Source organism: Uloborus diversus, chromosome 3 (genome assembly GCF_026930045.1).
Source record: "Uloborus diversus isolate 005 chromosome 3, Udiv.v.3.1, whole genome shotgun sequence".
Lineage (NCBI taxonomy): Eukaryota > Metazoa > Arthropoda > Arachnida > Araneae > Uloboridae > Uloborus > Uloborus diversus.
This window is the reverse complement of record NC_072733.1, coordinates 126,661,387-126,676,335: the sequence shown is the minus strand read 5'-3', so window position 1 is coordinate 126,676,335 and position 14,949 is coordinate 126,661,387. Positions and strand designations below refer to the sequence as shown.

The following is a 14,949-nucleotide window of genomic DNA, read 5'->3' as shown; positions in this document are numbered from 1 at the left end:
GTTACTTGTGCTGACTTCATTTCATAACTTAAGACAATTATCAATCTATATGAAACATACAGGCTGCTAAAAGAAAAAAACTGTGTCTACACAAACAAATACATGTATATTTTAGAGATTTGCCAAAGAAAGAGCCTATTTGCTTTATGTCATGAATCAGAGAACTAAAGCATGTATTCAATAGTTAAAACCCCATTTTATTTCATTGAAAACAATAATTTAACTTCAGGAACTAAACATCCATAATACTAAAGTAAACAATATATATGTACATTTGTTTTGGATAAAAATCAAATAAATATTTTGTATAATTTTACTCATTTAAACGTCCAACACAGTAAAGCATTTTTTTCTCTCAATTTTTAGCTTTTAAATCACTGAGATTCCCTTCCCTTCTTGACTTCTATCTGCTTCAAATACAATACATTATAGATACTCAACACATTATAGATAAAATGTTTTACTACGATTTGTATGTATTTATCGTTTCCCAAAGTCCCCCACCCATACATATAATTAACTTTCATAAATGGTGACTTCAGGAGTTTAGAAATATTATAAAATAGTAAATAATTAAGCAGTTTTCTTTTTAAAAAATGTAGGGTTTCTCATCATTTTATCATGCACTTAATAACACACATGAAACAAGTTATGTTCCCCAACATATTTGCAATGAACTAACTTTAATGCATCACACAGCCAAAAGGACATAACTAAATTTTAAAAATTTAAATGTATTTAAATTTGTTCCATTTAAACGTGAGCATCAAAGAATATTTATCTCCTTATAATAGAATATTTTAAATATTTAAAAATTGAGCATTCTTCAAATGCACACAGGGGGAATCTTAATTACATGTACTATAGAGGTGAAAAATGAAAATAAAACAAATAGAATGACAAATTGGACAAACATATCTCTGTATGTGTAAGGGTGTGTAAATCATTTTACAATTATGAAATTTTTCATACAAATTCAAAATTGCGGATGTTCACATATTTTTTTTTAAGCGTAAAAACAAAACTACTAAGCGAACAAAAAGTTTGGTAACATAAGCTTTGAATTTTGCTCTCTAAAGGAATTAAACCAGAATGTGGTGTTGATTAAACACAAGAAAATTCTAGACTCTATAAACCATCTATATATATATGTACATGACTGTATCTTTCTAGATATTTACAAATTTTAAAATGCATCATACATCATTCAAAACCTTTTGACCACAATATTTTAAAATGTACTGTTAAATATATTTTTTCAAGTTTGAAACAAAAACTAGAAACATATTCATTGGATTATTAAAAGAATCTGCTTGCTATAAGCTCTTTTTTTTAACAGCACAGAAAAAGTTTATACATGACCGTCAGTATAATATAAGATACCTCATACAAAAGAAGCATTTAATATCACAAAATATCAAGCAGATTTATATTTCTGCTTAGTTTAACTACAGAAATTAAAGCAATACACGTTTGAAAAGCATCAAGGAATAAATAGAATTTAAAAACTAAATTAGAATTGTCAGAGTTGTAATTTAATCATATCATGTGTAATTTAATCATATCATTAAATTACACATTACTAAAAGTTTTTTCTTTATAACTTGCAAAATGTTCAAAGGGTTTATTGATAATAGTTTTCAAAAAATGATACATATAATGTCATAAATCAAACTATTATTTCAATAATTCAAAAAAGAGAAAAGGAAAACTTCTTTTTACAGGGTCAAAACTAGCTTAACATTAAAATGAAATGAAGCAAAAATGAAAATAAAAGGGAATCAAAGTAAAAAAATATATAGATTTGATAACTCATAAAGTGTAATTGACAATAAACTGCATACAATGTGTAAAAAAAAAATAAATGAATAAAAAAATATTTACAAAGAGAAGGCAATAAACCTTCCAATGAAGAGAAACAATTTTTTAAATTGGGCGTTAATCAGATAAAATCTTATTTGGAACATTTACATTAAATATATAAAAAAATTTATATTAAATATATAAAAAAAATTAACAAACCACAGGATAATCAACTAAGACATTTGAATAGAAATAAATTAAAGAGCGAAAAAAAGCAATAAATCAAGAAAATAATTAACATAATAGGCTGAGGCATATTACCTACATTTCTTATTAAGTTATACAACTTTGTTCTTTTTTTATTTGAACTTTAGAAACTACCGAGTTTAAAAGGAAATTGGGCTAAGCTTAGCAATTTCAATTTTCATAAATAATTCTTCATTTAATCAGAGGTTAGATAGTATAATAAAGTTCAGTGAAATCTCAGTAATTGTATTTTTGCTGCTATTCTACAAAGAAATATATATATATATATACATTTTTAATGCTATTATAACCTCTGCATCTAAATAATATTAAAATATACTTAAAAAGTCCTTTATTGCTTAAAAGTAAAAAAATTGTGAATGTTTAAAGAATGATAGGAGTTTAAAGAAATTGATGAATTTGAAAAACAGTCCTCTCTTGGGTTTTGCCAAAGAAGATGAATGGTTTTCAAACTCATTGATTCAATTTCATGAATCTCAAGTGAGAATGTAACTATAGTAGAAAAAGAAAATGTGAAATTTTAAAGATATGTAATCAACAGTTACAATGAAAAATTAAATCAATTACATACAATTATAATGCAGAAAAAAAATTAGATTTTTTTTTTTTTTTTTTAAAGTTCAAGAGCAAAATTTTATTTTAAGAAGTAATCTACATACAATTTAAAGTCAACTATAAAGGTGAATCAAATGAAAATGGTAAAGTGGTCATAATTTGGTGTATGTGAGTGTGAATGTAACAAAACAGTAGAGATAGAGTAGGAAGTGAAGACATATCATACTGAAAAATGACTTATTCCTGGTAATCGCACACAATCACGTGGTATGAGCTGGTACTTGAACAACAGAGTTTTCCATGTTTAATCGGTCTATGTCAGGTTTAAAATTAAGACATCAGCTCTCAGGGGGGATGATCCGGTCAACTTCATTCATCAAAACCTCTGTGATGATAAGGTGAATTTAAGGAGATATCAGATAATCCTTTAACAATTCCTCTCCCTTGAGGAAACACTTGTACCAGTCCTGCATACAATTCATTGACAAAGAAAGCAAAAATCCTGTTTCTTTGGCAAGTCCTCCATTTATTGATGTACTACACAAACTCTAACACAATCTACTGCAGAAAAATGAACACCAAATTTCTCCTTTGCTACGAAACTGAAGCTAATGAATTACCTGTGGTCTGTGGGATGGCTCTACAACTCAACTGCAGCTCATCCCACATGATATCAAGCACTTACAAAAGTCAAGTCCTTTCTTCAGTAAGGTTTTTTTCCTTAACTCTTTAAGACCGGGAAGGGGGGAATTTTTTACTACAGTTAGGTCCTGACTTTTTCGATCACGCTATTTTGGAAATGGAATCGTCCACGCTGAGACCCCCTTCGGCAGCATCTCGTCAGTTCTTGTGTGCACTAATTACAGGAGGCGTGGTAAGCTGTCACCTTAATCGCTGTCGCGCTTCAGGCGTGCAGCCTTTTTCGCTATTTCCCTAGGTTAGTGTTTATCGCGTATGTTGGTTCAGCTGTCTGCGATCTATAGACACATGGGATGCTTTAAAATTAGGAAAAAAAACATCTGAATTGCAAAAAAAATATTCAAAAATCAAAAGCAACTTCGGAATGAAGAATTTCAAAGGGAAAAAAATAGAACAAGTCGCGCGAATGAAAAAGAATGAATATAAAAGTTTCTTCATTTCCCCCTTCCTCCCGAAATGCGGGCATCTTCACAAGTTATTAGCTATCAATCCTTGTAGTTGTATTGCCATTGGGAATTGTACATCACTGTCACTTGTTCCATCAGTTGAAAATACTTCGGTCGGAAGAAAGGATCTTTGAGGTGGTCTCACAGCGTGACTTTCCATCAGTTAATAACCATATTGCTAATAAGTTCGTTTTTTTTTTTTTTTTTTTGAATATCATGTTCAGCCTACAGCGCAAAATGCCTAACCTTTCTAGCAGCTTTAGTTTTTGGAAACATTTCTCCCGATTTCGATTGATTAAAAAAGTTTGAGCACAGCCAATAACTTTTATTCTTCTGCAGAATAATAAGTTATAAAACATATAGTTCTTTTTAATACATGTTTTCATTTTTTATAAAGTTATTGAAAAAGGCTATAATAAAATTATAAAACATTCTTTTTTCAGAATTATAAATATTTTTTAGATTTTTAAGAGACATATTTTAGAATTACAGAAAAAATATTTGTAACAGGGGCATGGCGAGAGAAGGTTTGCCGGGTTGATTCCCAAATCCCTTAACTTTCGTACATTGATTGTAAATCTTAATATATCTTATACACATATATTAGCCGCCTTCAACGCGCAGATGATATTAATCATAAATAAGAACATTACAGTTCAAGCACAAGCTTAGGATTTATTATGTAATAATTTAAATTTTCCAATTTCAATCAATTCCATTTGCACAAACTGATGAGAATAATTACTGAAAGAATGTTTTTGAAACTATTTTCAAACATTTGGAAGAAATTGCACCCCTATCTCTTTTCCATTTCTGAGTATACTACGGACAAGTAATAAAAGCTATCCCAGTCAGGAGAAAAAAAAAGGAAAGTTAAAAGAAAATAATAGAAAGATAATTTTTCAAGAGTAATAATGAAAAAAAAAAAATCTTTTCCTCAAAAAACGGGGGTTAAGAGAATGCTTAGTGGGGAAGCCACGAAATCTTATTTATTTCCCCCCTTTTTTTTCTTTTTTAAAATAAAACTAGTCTATGTAATTGGATTTTGACATTACTTATTAAATGACAGATAAAAATGGAGTTTGGCGTCAAAATTTGGGATGAATAGCCACAGTAGACTAACTCTTCCAGAGCCGGATTTAGTGAGGGCAGGCGGGGCTACTGCCCCGGGGCCTCCACAATAAAATTTTTACAAAATATCCTAGCTTTCACGGGTCGAAAATATCGGATATGTACATATATATCAAAATATTCGGATATACAGTAGAGGACCATTATAACGCACACCTTGGGACCAGAGATTTTGCGTTATACAGGTTTTTGCGTTATATAGGTCATTTCACAAATTTTGAAACTAAAGTTCAGAATATGTCTCTATATTAGTACTTCAGAATGAGTTTTATCTGCAATGAGTATTAAAGCACCAACATTACAATTAGTTATTCACAAATAAATATGTTTCACAATCAAACGAAAGTGCATTATCCTGCACTTCTGCTAGCTTCTTGGTTTGCATAACAGCTGCATTTGCAAGAACCATCTGGTATTTTCTGTTTACTGTAAGGGGGGTACTAATTTCCATTTAAAAGCTTTGGATTAAGATGGAAAGATGAAAAACTGTTTCAAAATAACAATTTTTATGTTTGCATAACAAAACAGAGGTATTTTTTTAACTTCAAAACCTATTGTTTACTTCTGGAAAGTTGTACGGTTTATAGAGAATTGCGTTATATAGGTCGGCGTTATAATGGTCTTCTACTGTATATCAAAGTATCGGATATTTTCGAAAATATGATGATCTTTTCGAACCCTGATTAGAGGCCTCCAATCCTTCGTTTGCCCCGGGGCCTCCACACTTCCAAATCCGGCCATGAACTCTTCCAATTATAATCTTCATTCCAATGAAATAACATAAGAAAAATTCAGTTTTTTTTTTTTTTTTTTTGAGTTTTTTGGTTTTATTCCCGCAAAATAAATTAATACGTAAAATCAATCCGAGTAGAAATAATTTTTCAGTCGATTGTTAATTTTTAACTCTGAAAAGTGAGAGGGGGTCCCCTTTACTTTTGAAAGTAAGGTAAAATTGCCCCCCGCCCCTCCAATCCACAAACACACAAGTTGCCATGGTTATCGTATATAACTAGCTAATCGAATATGATAAAGATGAGAGCATACAACTTTTTAACATAGAAATGCAAGATAGATAAATCTGTACTGAACGAAAGTTTTCTTGTTTTGATGCAACTCTGAAATCGCTTAATTATTATTGACAACAATTTCATATTGGGGGAAGGAGGTGACATTTGTTTTCTCTTAAAAAATCAATTAATTCTAAATTAGTGCTAAAAGTGTAAATGCAACAGATGTGGAAGCACAGATTTAGATTTTCTTTATATTTATCAGTAAGTAAAATGCTGTATGACATGATTTTAAAAAAATATTCCCTAAAATTTATTCTAATGATGTTTTCCTGAATAATGCCATTTATACAGAAGTAAATATGTACTTGAATTTGTTTGAAGAATTTAACAATTAATTTATATTTTCAAGGAAACAAAGTTGTTCGATGTGCTACTGAAAGCAAGAGATAATGTCTTTTTAAATTGATTAAATGAATTTAGGAAAGAATTAAATCCGATTTTTTGGTGTTTGTTACACTACAATCGTTAAAGGAATATTACAATGTGACTTAGCGTCATTAGAAATTTCTGTTTATCCCACTTCAGAGACAACTGTTTTTGAAGATTTAAGCAGATTGTCATTTTTCACTTTTTTTTTTTTTTGTAAATCATGGTTCTGAACTTACATGTTGACAAACTGATTGAATTTCCCAAATTAATGAATAACATGTTGTTCAGAAGAAAACTAGAAAATGCTATTTTATGATTAAATTTTTATAAGTGCAAATATATATTATATTGCTAGCAAGTATCACTTTACTCAAAATTTTGAACTCTAAAGGTAAAGTGGATAATACGGTAGTTTGTAAATTGTATAATATCGTAACAAAATTCTTTTCTTTTGACCATTCTGAGAGAACTAGTATCTAAGGCATCTTCTTTAGCCACCCGTGCGACTTGAATACTGGAGTTGGTTGACCCATGCATACATTTTTACATGTTATGTGTGTTTTAAGTCCTTATGGAATTATGACCTCCTATCTCACTTTTTGTGGGGCGCTACTGTTTGGGTAACAGTTGTGTGGTGGGGTGCAGTATATTTTCACGAGCAAGTTAAAGCTCTGGGCAGATTTGTTTTGTTTAGATGCCTTCCAAGCTCTGATTTGCTGAGTAATACTTTTAAGTTTCTAAAACTGGAAAGAAATAATTACATTTGGGTTGAAAATAAAAATAATGAAAATAGAAAAGATTAATAGATGGAGAAATATTGCAAGTAGTAATTGCACACCCGTGTTTCGAGGTTCCTTGTAAACCTGAAGCATGTATATGCAGTTATTTGCAAAGTTTGTGCTTTAATATTGTACGAATTATCATAAAAATTATACAAAACATTAATTTATAAATCCTAGAATTGAATTTATTTTTAAAAAAGTGGTACAAAAAAGTGAGGATTAGAAGTGGAGGAAATTGAAACGAAATCGTACAACGCATTCATCTTTTCTCATTTTTTGAGGAAGCCAAGCGACATCAAGTCATTAGCAGCTCCCCATTCATGCAGTTGTCGCTATCACTTGCTAAATAGCTATCGGCTAGAAGAAAGGGTCTTCTTCGGGGAGGTCTCGCAGTAGGGTGTCTTCTTCTACCCACCACCCCTGAATTCGCAGAACTCGGCCGGGTACGGGCGGGCTCGGATCTAAGTTACAAAGCCGTATACGGCCGGCCTCGGTCTTAAGGAGTTAATCCTCCCCTCTTTCTCTACAAAAGTTTTGTTATATTAATATACACATACACTAAATTATGACCACTATTCTGTTTTCATCTGATCCACCCGATTATATTCCAAGGTCCATTTAAAATAACTTCTCTAAGTAAAAAAAAAAACCTGCATCTTAATTAGGGCAAAACTCATGAAAATGGCTTTAAGTTATTATTTATGCTCAAAGAATCTTTATGACTAGCTTTTCTTCGTGGTAATTTTTATATCAAAAAATCAAAAGTATCACTTTCAATAAGGTTTATATTTTCATTTAGCAGAGAAGTATAAGAACCTTTAATCTGTATCTGGGGTTTTTTGATGATATTAAGAGATTTATGCCCTCAAAATCTTTTAAGGTTGTTACAGCAATGCAATGGAATCTTCTTACACTATTTTCTACATTCACCATTAAATATAAATAAATGCAATGAAAATAAATTTCCACTGTAACATCACATTAGTCAGACTTTACATAAGTCACATTATTGAAATGGTTTTTACTTATTTAACAGAGTAGCTTTCTCATACGAAGTCCATTTAAAAAACTACTATGCAGTTATTTTATGAGAATCTCTTGCAATGCCATTAGGTATACCATTTGATTTTACCGTTAATGGTATGACTTGGGATTCAAAAATAGCATCTGATTCAGAATCGGAAATCATCAAGCTACTTTTTTGGTTTTTACCTATGTAAAGGAAAAAAACAGACGTGAAAAAATATAGAAAATAAAATTTAAGAGCATAAAAAAAACACATATTAGGACACATTAACAAAATAAGAAATGTAATAATTAAATCAATAGGCTAATATACATTTTAATTAACTTCATTATAATATATAAACTTCATTTAAAAAAAAAGTAGTAAGGGGTAAAAAATTATATAATATTTAATTGCAGAATTCGAAAATATCTATTTTAACGAAACATGTTTTGAATTAAAAAATTACAGTTAAAAATAAAACATAATTAGATAAATACTCAGCAAAATATACTAATGTAGGGTAGACCGGGGCACGTTTATGTGGATTTTTTTCAATAATTTTTCTAATTTTTATGTTTTACCTTAAGAACTTTTAGACATTGCGGTTTTATGAAACAGTTAATGTAGTCAAAATTGGTATATTTAGTTGTTGCTCAGCTTGTGTATTTAACCTTTAAAAAAATTATTTCGGAGTTCAATTCGGTTGCGTAAACATGCCTTGGACACAGGGCACGTTTACACATACTTATTTTGACACCAAACGTGGTTCTGTTAGTGTTTTGAACATAATGTCTAACCATCACTAAAGCAAAGCAAATTTATTAAAGACTGAACAATGTATAAAGTTGAAGCTGAAGGGGCATGAAGACAGCACTATATGATGGTAAGCTATAAGATACGAATATGTAAATTAATTAAAAATTAAATGGTAATTTTCAAAACTACATAGCCGGAAAATACTAAAAATGTTTGAGACAGTTTGGAGCAAAAAAAGTGTCAAGGGCATGTTTAAGTAAGACACAGTAAGAACAATCGTAAATGTGCTCCAACTTTCAAAGTGTAAACTTGCTCCGTCGCCAAATTTGATTTGTTTTTAACGTGCAAAATAATTTAACAACATTTCAATTCATACAAATACAATTCTCAAAAAAGGATGAAATTCTGCTAATTTTTATATATTTGTTTTTTTTTAAACTAAGTATTATTTATTCACAATAATCTTCAAAACGTTCAACACAAAATTTACTCAACTTGGTAGAAAACAGATTAGTTTTTCTGCATGATGGACTGAAGCTTGACTAATGCTCAAAAACTTGTGAGAATATTTGCTAGGGAGTAGCATCAATCTGTTATGACTGTTAGCTCTCCAGTTATAATTCGTTTTGAAAAAAGAGCACTGTGTAAACGTGCCCTGGTCTATCCTATTATCATTTAAAACAATGTTTTTTGTCGTAAGTTATAAATATCTTTCATTTTTAAAGCTTTATAAGCCTCATGACTTGCTATGCATTTCATAAAAACAGTGTGACAACATTTTAAACAACAATTTTTCTCTACTTTTCATTTACATGTAAAAAAAGAAGGCTTACACCATTTTGGAGCATTGTTAGTAATTGTGCAATCTTTATTATGTTTCTAGACCTTTGTAGAGCTAAGTTACGAAGGTATTTTTGTCACCTCTTATTGTTTCAGTGTTGCCTAGTTACCAAAAGAAATTGGGTTTGAAACAGAAACTTATCTCTCAACTTGAAATCACTGTAGAATATTTTTTTCTCTTTTTGTTGTATATTTGCTTGATTTTTCCACATTTATTTGACAATTTATTTATAATTTGAGTTCAATTTTTCAACTTAGTTGTGCATCATTTACATTAGTTCCCTCCTATTGTGGAGTTGAGGGTAATGAAGGAGCTGATTAATTTACAAAGAAAGGTGCCATTGTTTTGCAGAGACCTAATAATGCGTTGATTTTTCATTCCCCTAAAATTACCATGTAAAATAGAATTTGAGAATGAATTTAAATTAGATGTTTCAACATTAGCTAACAATACATTGACTGTTCTGGACCTTCCACGAAGTTCTGCTGTTGCCATTTTTCGGCTCTTAACCAGACATGATAGCCTAAATGTCCATTTACTAAAAAGGAATGTCCATTTACTATTAAAGGACTCACTGGCTTGCAACGTTTGCAATTTTGGGCTTTTAATGAGCAGTTTACATTTGAACACGTGTACTACACTTAAAGATTTTAATTATATTGCCAAAAAATATTGGGAAGCTAGAAGGTGAATAACTTAAGCTAGAAGGTGAGTATTAATGCCTGGCATTTGTATAAATACGAGGACAAATCAAAAAGCTTTTGCACCTATTTTTTTCAGCCAAAATACGGCTGTGAATACAAAGTGAATATATACATTCCCACTGCCTTTTGCTCCAATGAGCAGAGCTGCTATCAGTCATTTAAGATGGCGGTTGTTCTTTAGACGTCCACATCTTATGAGTAGCAAAGTGTTATTTGTTTTGTATGGAGCAAGGGACAAAAGCCCATAGCAATTCACAGGGAAATGCACCTACAGTCCAGACCTTCCCCTTAGTGATTTTTACGATTTCGGTCCACTGAAGAAGTTTCTGGTAGGACAGAAGCCAAGAGCGTGGTTAGATGGTGATCCCACAGGCAGCCGGAAGAATTCTACGACAGGGGGATTTCTAATTTAGTGCTGCGATAGGACAAATGTCTGAACCGGTATGGTGACTCTGTGGAGAAATAATGTAAGGTATGTAGTACGCTACGTATATTTGTAAATACCTGTATGTACCTGCTTTCGGCAAATAAAAAATAGGCGCAAAAACTTTTTGATTCGCCTTTGTAAATAAACTGAAGGAGAGAAATTACTCTCTAAAAACATTTTTGGGAACAACACTGGGACTGTAGCAAAACTGTCAAGTTTTCTAGTTTTCATTCTTGCACATGATTTAAAAACAGATAAAAGCTAAAAAGTATTCTTGCATTTGTGGTATTTATATATACAACAATTTTTCCAATTAAAAACCTTATTTAGTAACGACATATGTTTTTACAACAAAGTTGTTTAAATAACGCATTAAACACATGATTTGAGATAAGCAACCTAATAGGAAAACATTTATATTTTTTTACTGCTTACTTTGAGGAAAAAACTTTTCCCTTTCACGCTCTCGATCATTGAAATCATCTAGTAAAGTATAGCGATGTCGTTTCTTTGGCTTCCGAAACCTCATCCTAAAAGTAAAATGTAATATTTAGTGAAATTTTTACTAAGAATTTAAATAGTATTTTATTTTTCAATTTTAAAATACATTGTAAACTGTAGCCAACATTTTGCATTTCATCATTACAAAAATATGGTGCATAAAAATGCCTTTAATGCACAAAACTTTAAGCATATTAACAAAAAGTAATGACATTTGGAAAACATGAAGTGAAAAAGATTAAAAGACTTTTATATAGTGATTTCAAGCTCATAATTAACATTTTTAAACATGAAAGGAACAGGACACTTATCTAAAAACTGGTATGAAACAAAATATTTGTTCAAGTTCATCCATTTTGATGATAAATCACAGTAAAAATAATTATTTATGAATAAATTATGTTTGAGAAATTCCCCAAAATTACATCAAAATGTATGTAAATTATTCGTGTTAACCTTTCAGTGCATGATGTTGCATAGATGAATTGAACCTTTTTCCACTAAATTTAGCATAAATGAAACAGCAAGAGAATATTGGCAAAAATAATTACACATCAATAGGAATTTATTAAGACTAAAATAAGAAAATAAGAAAAAAAAAATAAATAAAAATAATACCCATACTCAGTATAAAATGGTATGATTCATTAAGACTTACCATGCAATGAAGGATTAAATTTCTAATAATATTTTACTTATTGATATTTTCTATGATGAAAAAGTTACAAGTGACATACATACCTTCATCATAGAAAAGTTCATTTAATGAAAACAGGTTCTAAAAAGCTTCTGATTTGTCAACAAAAAAGACTTTTCCAAATTAATCATGCTGTTTAATAATAAAAAGCTTTAAAGAATATTGATTTTTTAAAACCCAAATTAAAGTGTTATACCTAAAAGTGTGTACAGGTGTTATTTTGACCCTTTTGAAAAAATAAATAAGTAAAAATAAATGCAAATACATTTACTGATGCTGAAACATAGCAGACAGAATATAGCAAGAACTTGAATCGTTTATAATGTTTTTGTACATAAAAGGGAGCATTAATAGCTAGTTTCAGAAATAAAAATGAAACAGCGCTGGTTATTTTCAGGGTTTTTAAACTTTTTTTTTAATGCTTTAATGTACATTAGAGTGGGTTGAAAAACATTTTTTTTTCTAATCAATTTCTAATAGCGCAGAAAACTTGCCCATTGGCATCCTAATAACGGGAAAAATAATTAAAAATTTTATTTAAAAAAATTGAAATTTCGCAAGAGCCCTCAAGTTGAGAAAAAAAAATCAGCAACTTTTAAAGACTTATATTTTTTTCAAAAAATAATTTACTTCATTTCTAATGGTATAAAAAAGACACTTTGTAATTACCGAAATGTACATAAAAAAACTTGGAGGCAAATTGTAGATCATTTGAATTCGTGCAGAAAGCCTTAAAATACCATTTTTAAAGTAAAAGTCATATTATTTCAAAAATTCTCAAGCTGACATATAGCTATAAAAATGTACTATTCAACGTCTGTTTTAATGTTTTACATACATTTCTCTTATGCTGAAATGACTCAGGACTCACCAAGGTGCAGGCCCACCATTCCAAATTTTTCCTGGGGGACCACTACCCCAATCAAAGGGTGGTCAAAGTGTGCAAATTCAATGGATGTTTCAATGGAAAACAGCAAAACTCACACTCACCCAAATGTAAATACATTTATTTCTCAAAGTTGTAGTTTGGGGGCGGGAGGGGCAATGAACTATCCCCTGAACCCCTAAATGATGGGCCTAATCAGGTAGCAGTGGCAGCAAGTCGAGTCCAGTTCACCACCCTGCCCAATCAACCAACCAATTTGGGTGTGATTCATTATGCTGAAGCTCTTTAAATTTTGACTTTGTATCAAATGTTCTTGATCTCATTGCTATTTACTAAGAAAACCTTCTGGGTTGTCATGCTTGCAATAGTTTCTTGCAGCCTCTTTCACAAGTTTTACACATCTCTTTACAATTTGAGTGTGGTATCAAATATTCAAGCTATGGCAAAGCTTTGACTTTCAATGAAGTTCTAAGTCTTCGTATGCCATATTTGACAACAATGGTAGTGGTATCAACTTACACTTAACCCGATCGATATGTTTAGGATAATCTGCAGCTTGAAAATTAATTAATGAAAGCTTGGAAGAATCCTGGCAGCTCATTTCAGGCTTTCAGTATTCTCCTGTAGCCTAATTCTCGAATGTGCTGTGTGTAGTCCAATATCATCGCCACATCATATTCTCTGGACGACAAAAGAACGAGTTTCTATGATTGACAGGATCAAGGATTTCTTTTTAAATGTAATTCGGTAAATGTCTTGTTTTAATGGCCTTTAGTATGTGCTTCGGACCGTCTTTAACGGTGTAATGCATCTTAATATCAAACCAAACAGGAGCATAGGTGTTTACTATAATTTTTCCAGTATCTGCATTACACTTGTTGGACTAATTTTGGAAACATTAAAGTCCTAACACCCAGTTAGCACAGTTAACTGATGGGACTAACTGAGGAGTCTGGGAATTTTAACAGCTAATTCTGGATCACTCGTTGCAATTTCTGTGTTTGGGGTATGGAAATTTCAATGAAAATGTGAAATTCCCATGACATACTCAGTCAGTAGAGAGATGTATAGAACTTGTCACAGAGACTGGTGGAAAAGTTTGCGAGCATGAAAACCCAGATGGTTTTATTAAGTAGACAACATTCAGATGAAGATCATTGAGGAAAAATTTGATATTAAGTCAAAATTTTCTTAACTTAAACAGAAAAATCACACACAAATTGGTTGGATGGTTGGGTAGGGTGTTTGTGAGTGTGTGGGGGGGGGGGGGAGAACTCGACTTGATGCTAAATCCATGTGGTGAGTAATGAGTCATTTTAACATAATGGAAAAATAAGTAAAGCATTTAAACAGATGTTTAATATTTATTGAAGGCCAAAGCCCTGCCATAACTTGGATATTTGATATCACACTCAATTGGTAGAGAGGTGTGTAAAACTCGTGACAGAGGATGATGGAAAATTTTGCAATCAGGAAAACCAAAAAGGTTTTCATAGTTATCAACAATCAGATAAGAACATTTGATACGAATTCAAAATTTAAAGAACTTCAAGTATAATGAATGACATTCAATTTGATTGGGTAGGGTGGTGAGTGGGACTCGACTTGCTGCCACCGCCACGTAATTGGACCCATTGTTTATGGATCAGGGAGTGGTTCATTGCCCCCCCCCCCCCCACACCACAACTTTGAGAAATAAATGTATTTACATTTGGGTGGGCGTGAGTTTTGCTGCTTTTCGTTGAAACTTTCATTGAATTTGCACCCTTTGACCCCCCCTCCCCCCCCCTGGAAAAATTTTAAATGACGGGCCTGCACGTAGTGAGTGCTCAGTCATTTCATCATAAGAGAACTGTATTTAAAACAGTAAAACGAATGTTTAATAGTACATTTTTATAGCTTTATGTCACCTTAAGAATTTTTGAAATAATATGACTTTTACTTTAAAAATGGTATTTTAAGGCTTTCTGCGCGAATTTAAATGATTGACAATGTGCACTCAAGTT

General features: G+C 31.2%; 1 protein-coding gene across 1 annotated transcript in view; it reads right to left on the bottom strand.

The window, feature by feature from the left end:
- Positions 1–2,284: 2,284 nt before the first annotated feature.
- The window catches only part of LOC129218416 (dyslexia-associated protein KIAA0319 homolog), a 159,281-nt gene continuing 146,616 nt past the window's right edge, over positions 2,285–14,949 (bottom strand). Inside the window, exons 21-22 of the mRNA XM_054852671.1 lie at positions 11,295–11,389; positions 2,285–8,334 (exon numbers count right to left, since the gene is read on the bottom strand). Coding sequence (XP_054708646.1) covers positions 8,195–8,334; positions 11,295–11,389 — 235 coding nt within the window. The 3' untranslated portion in view covers positions 2,285–8,194. The remainder of the gene's footprint in view (positions 8,335–11,294; positions 11,390–14,949) is intronic.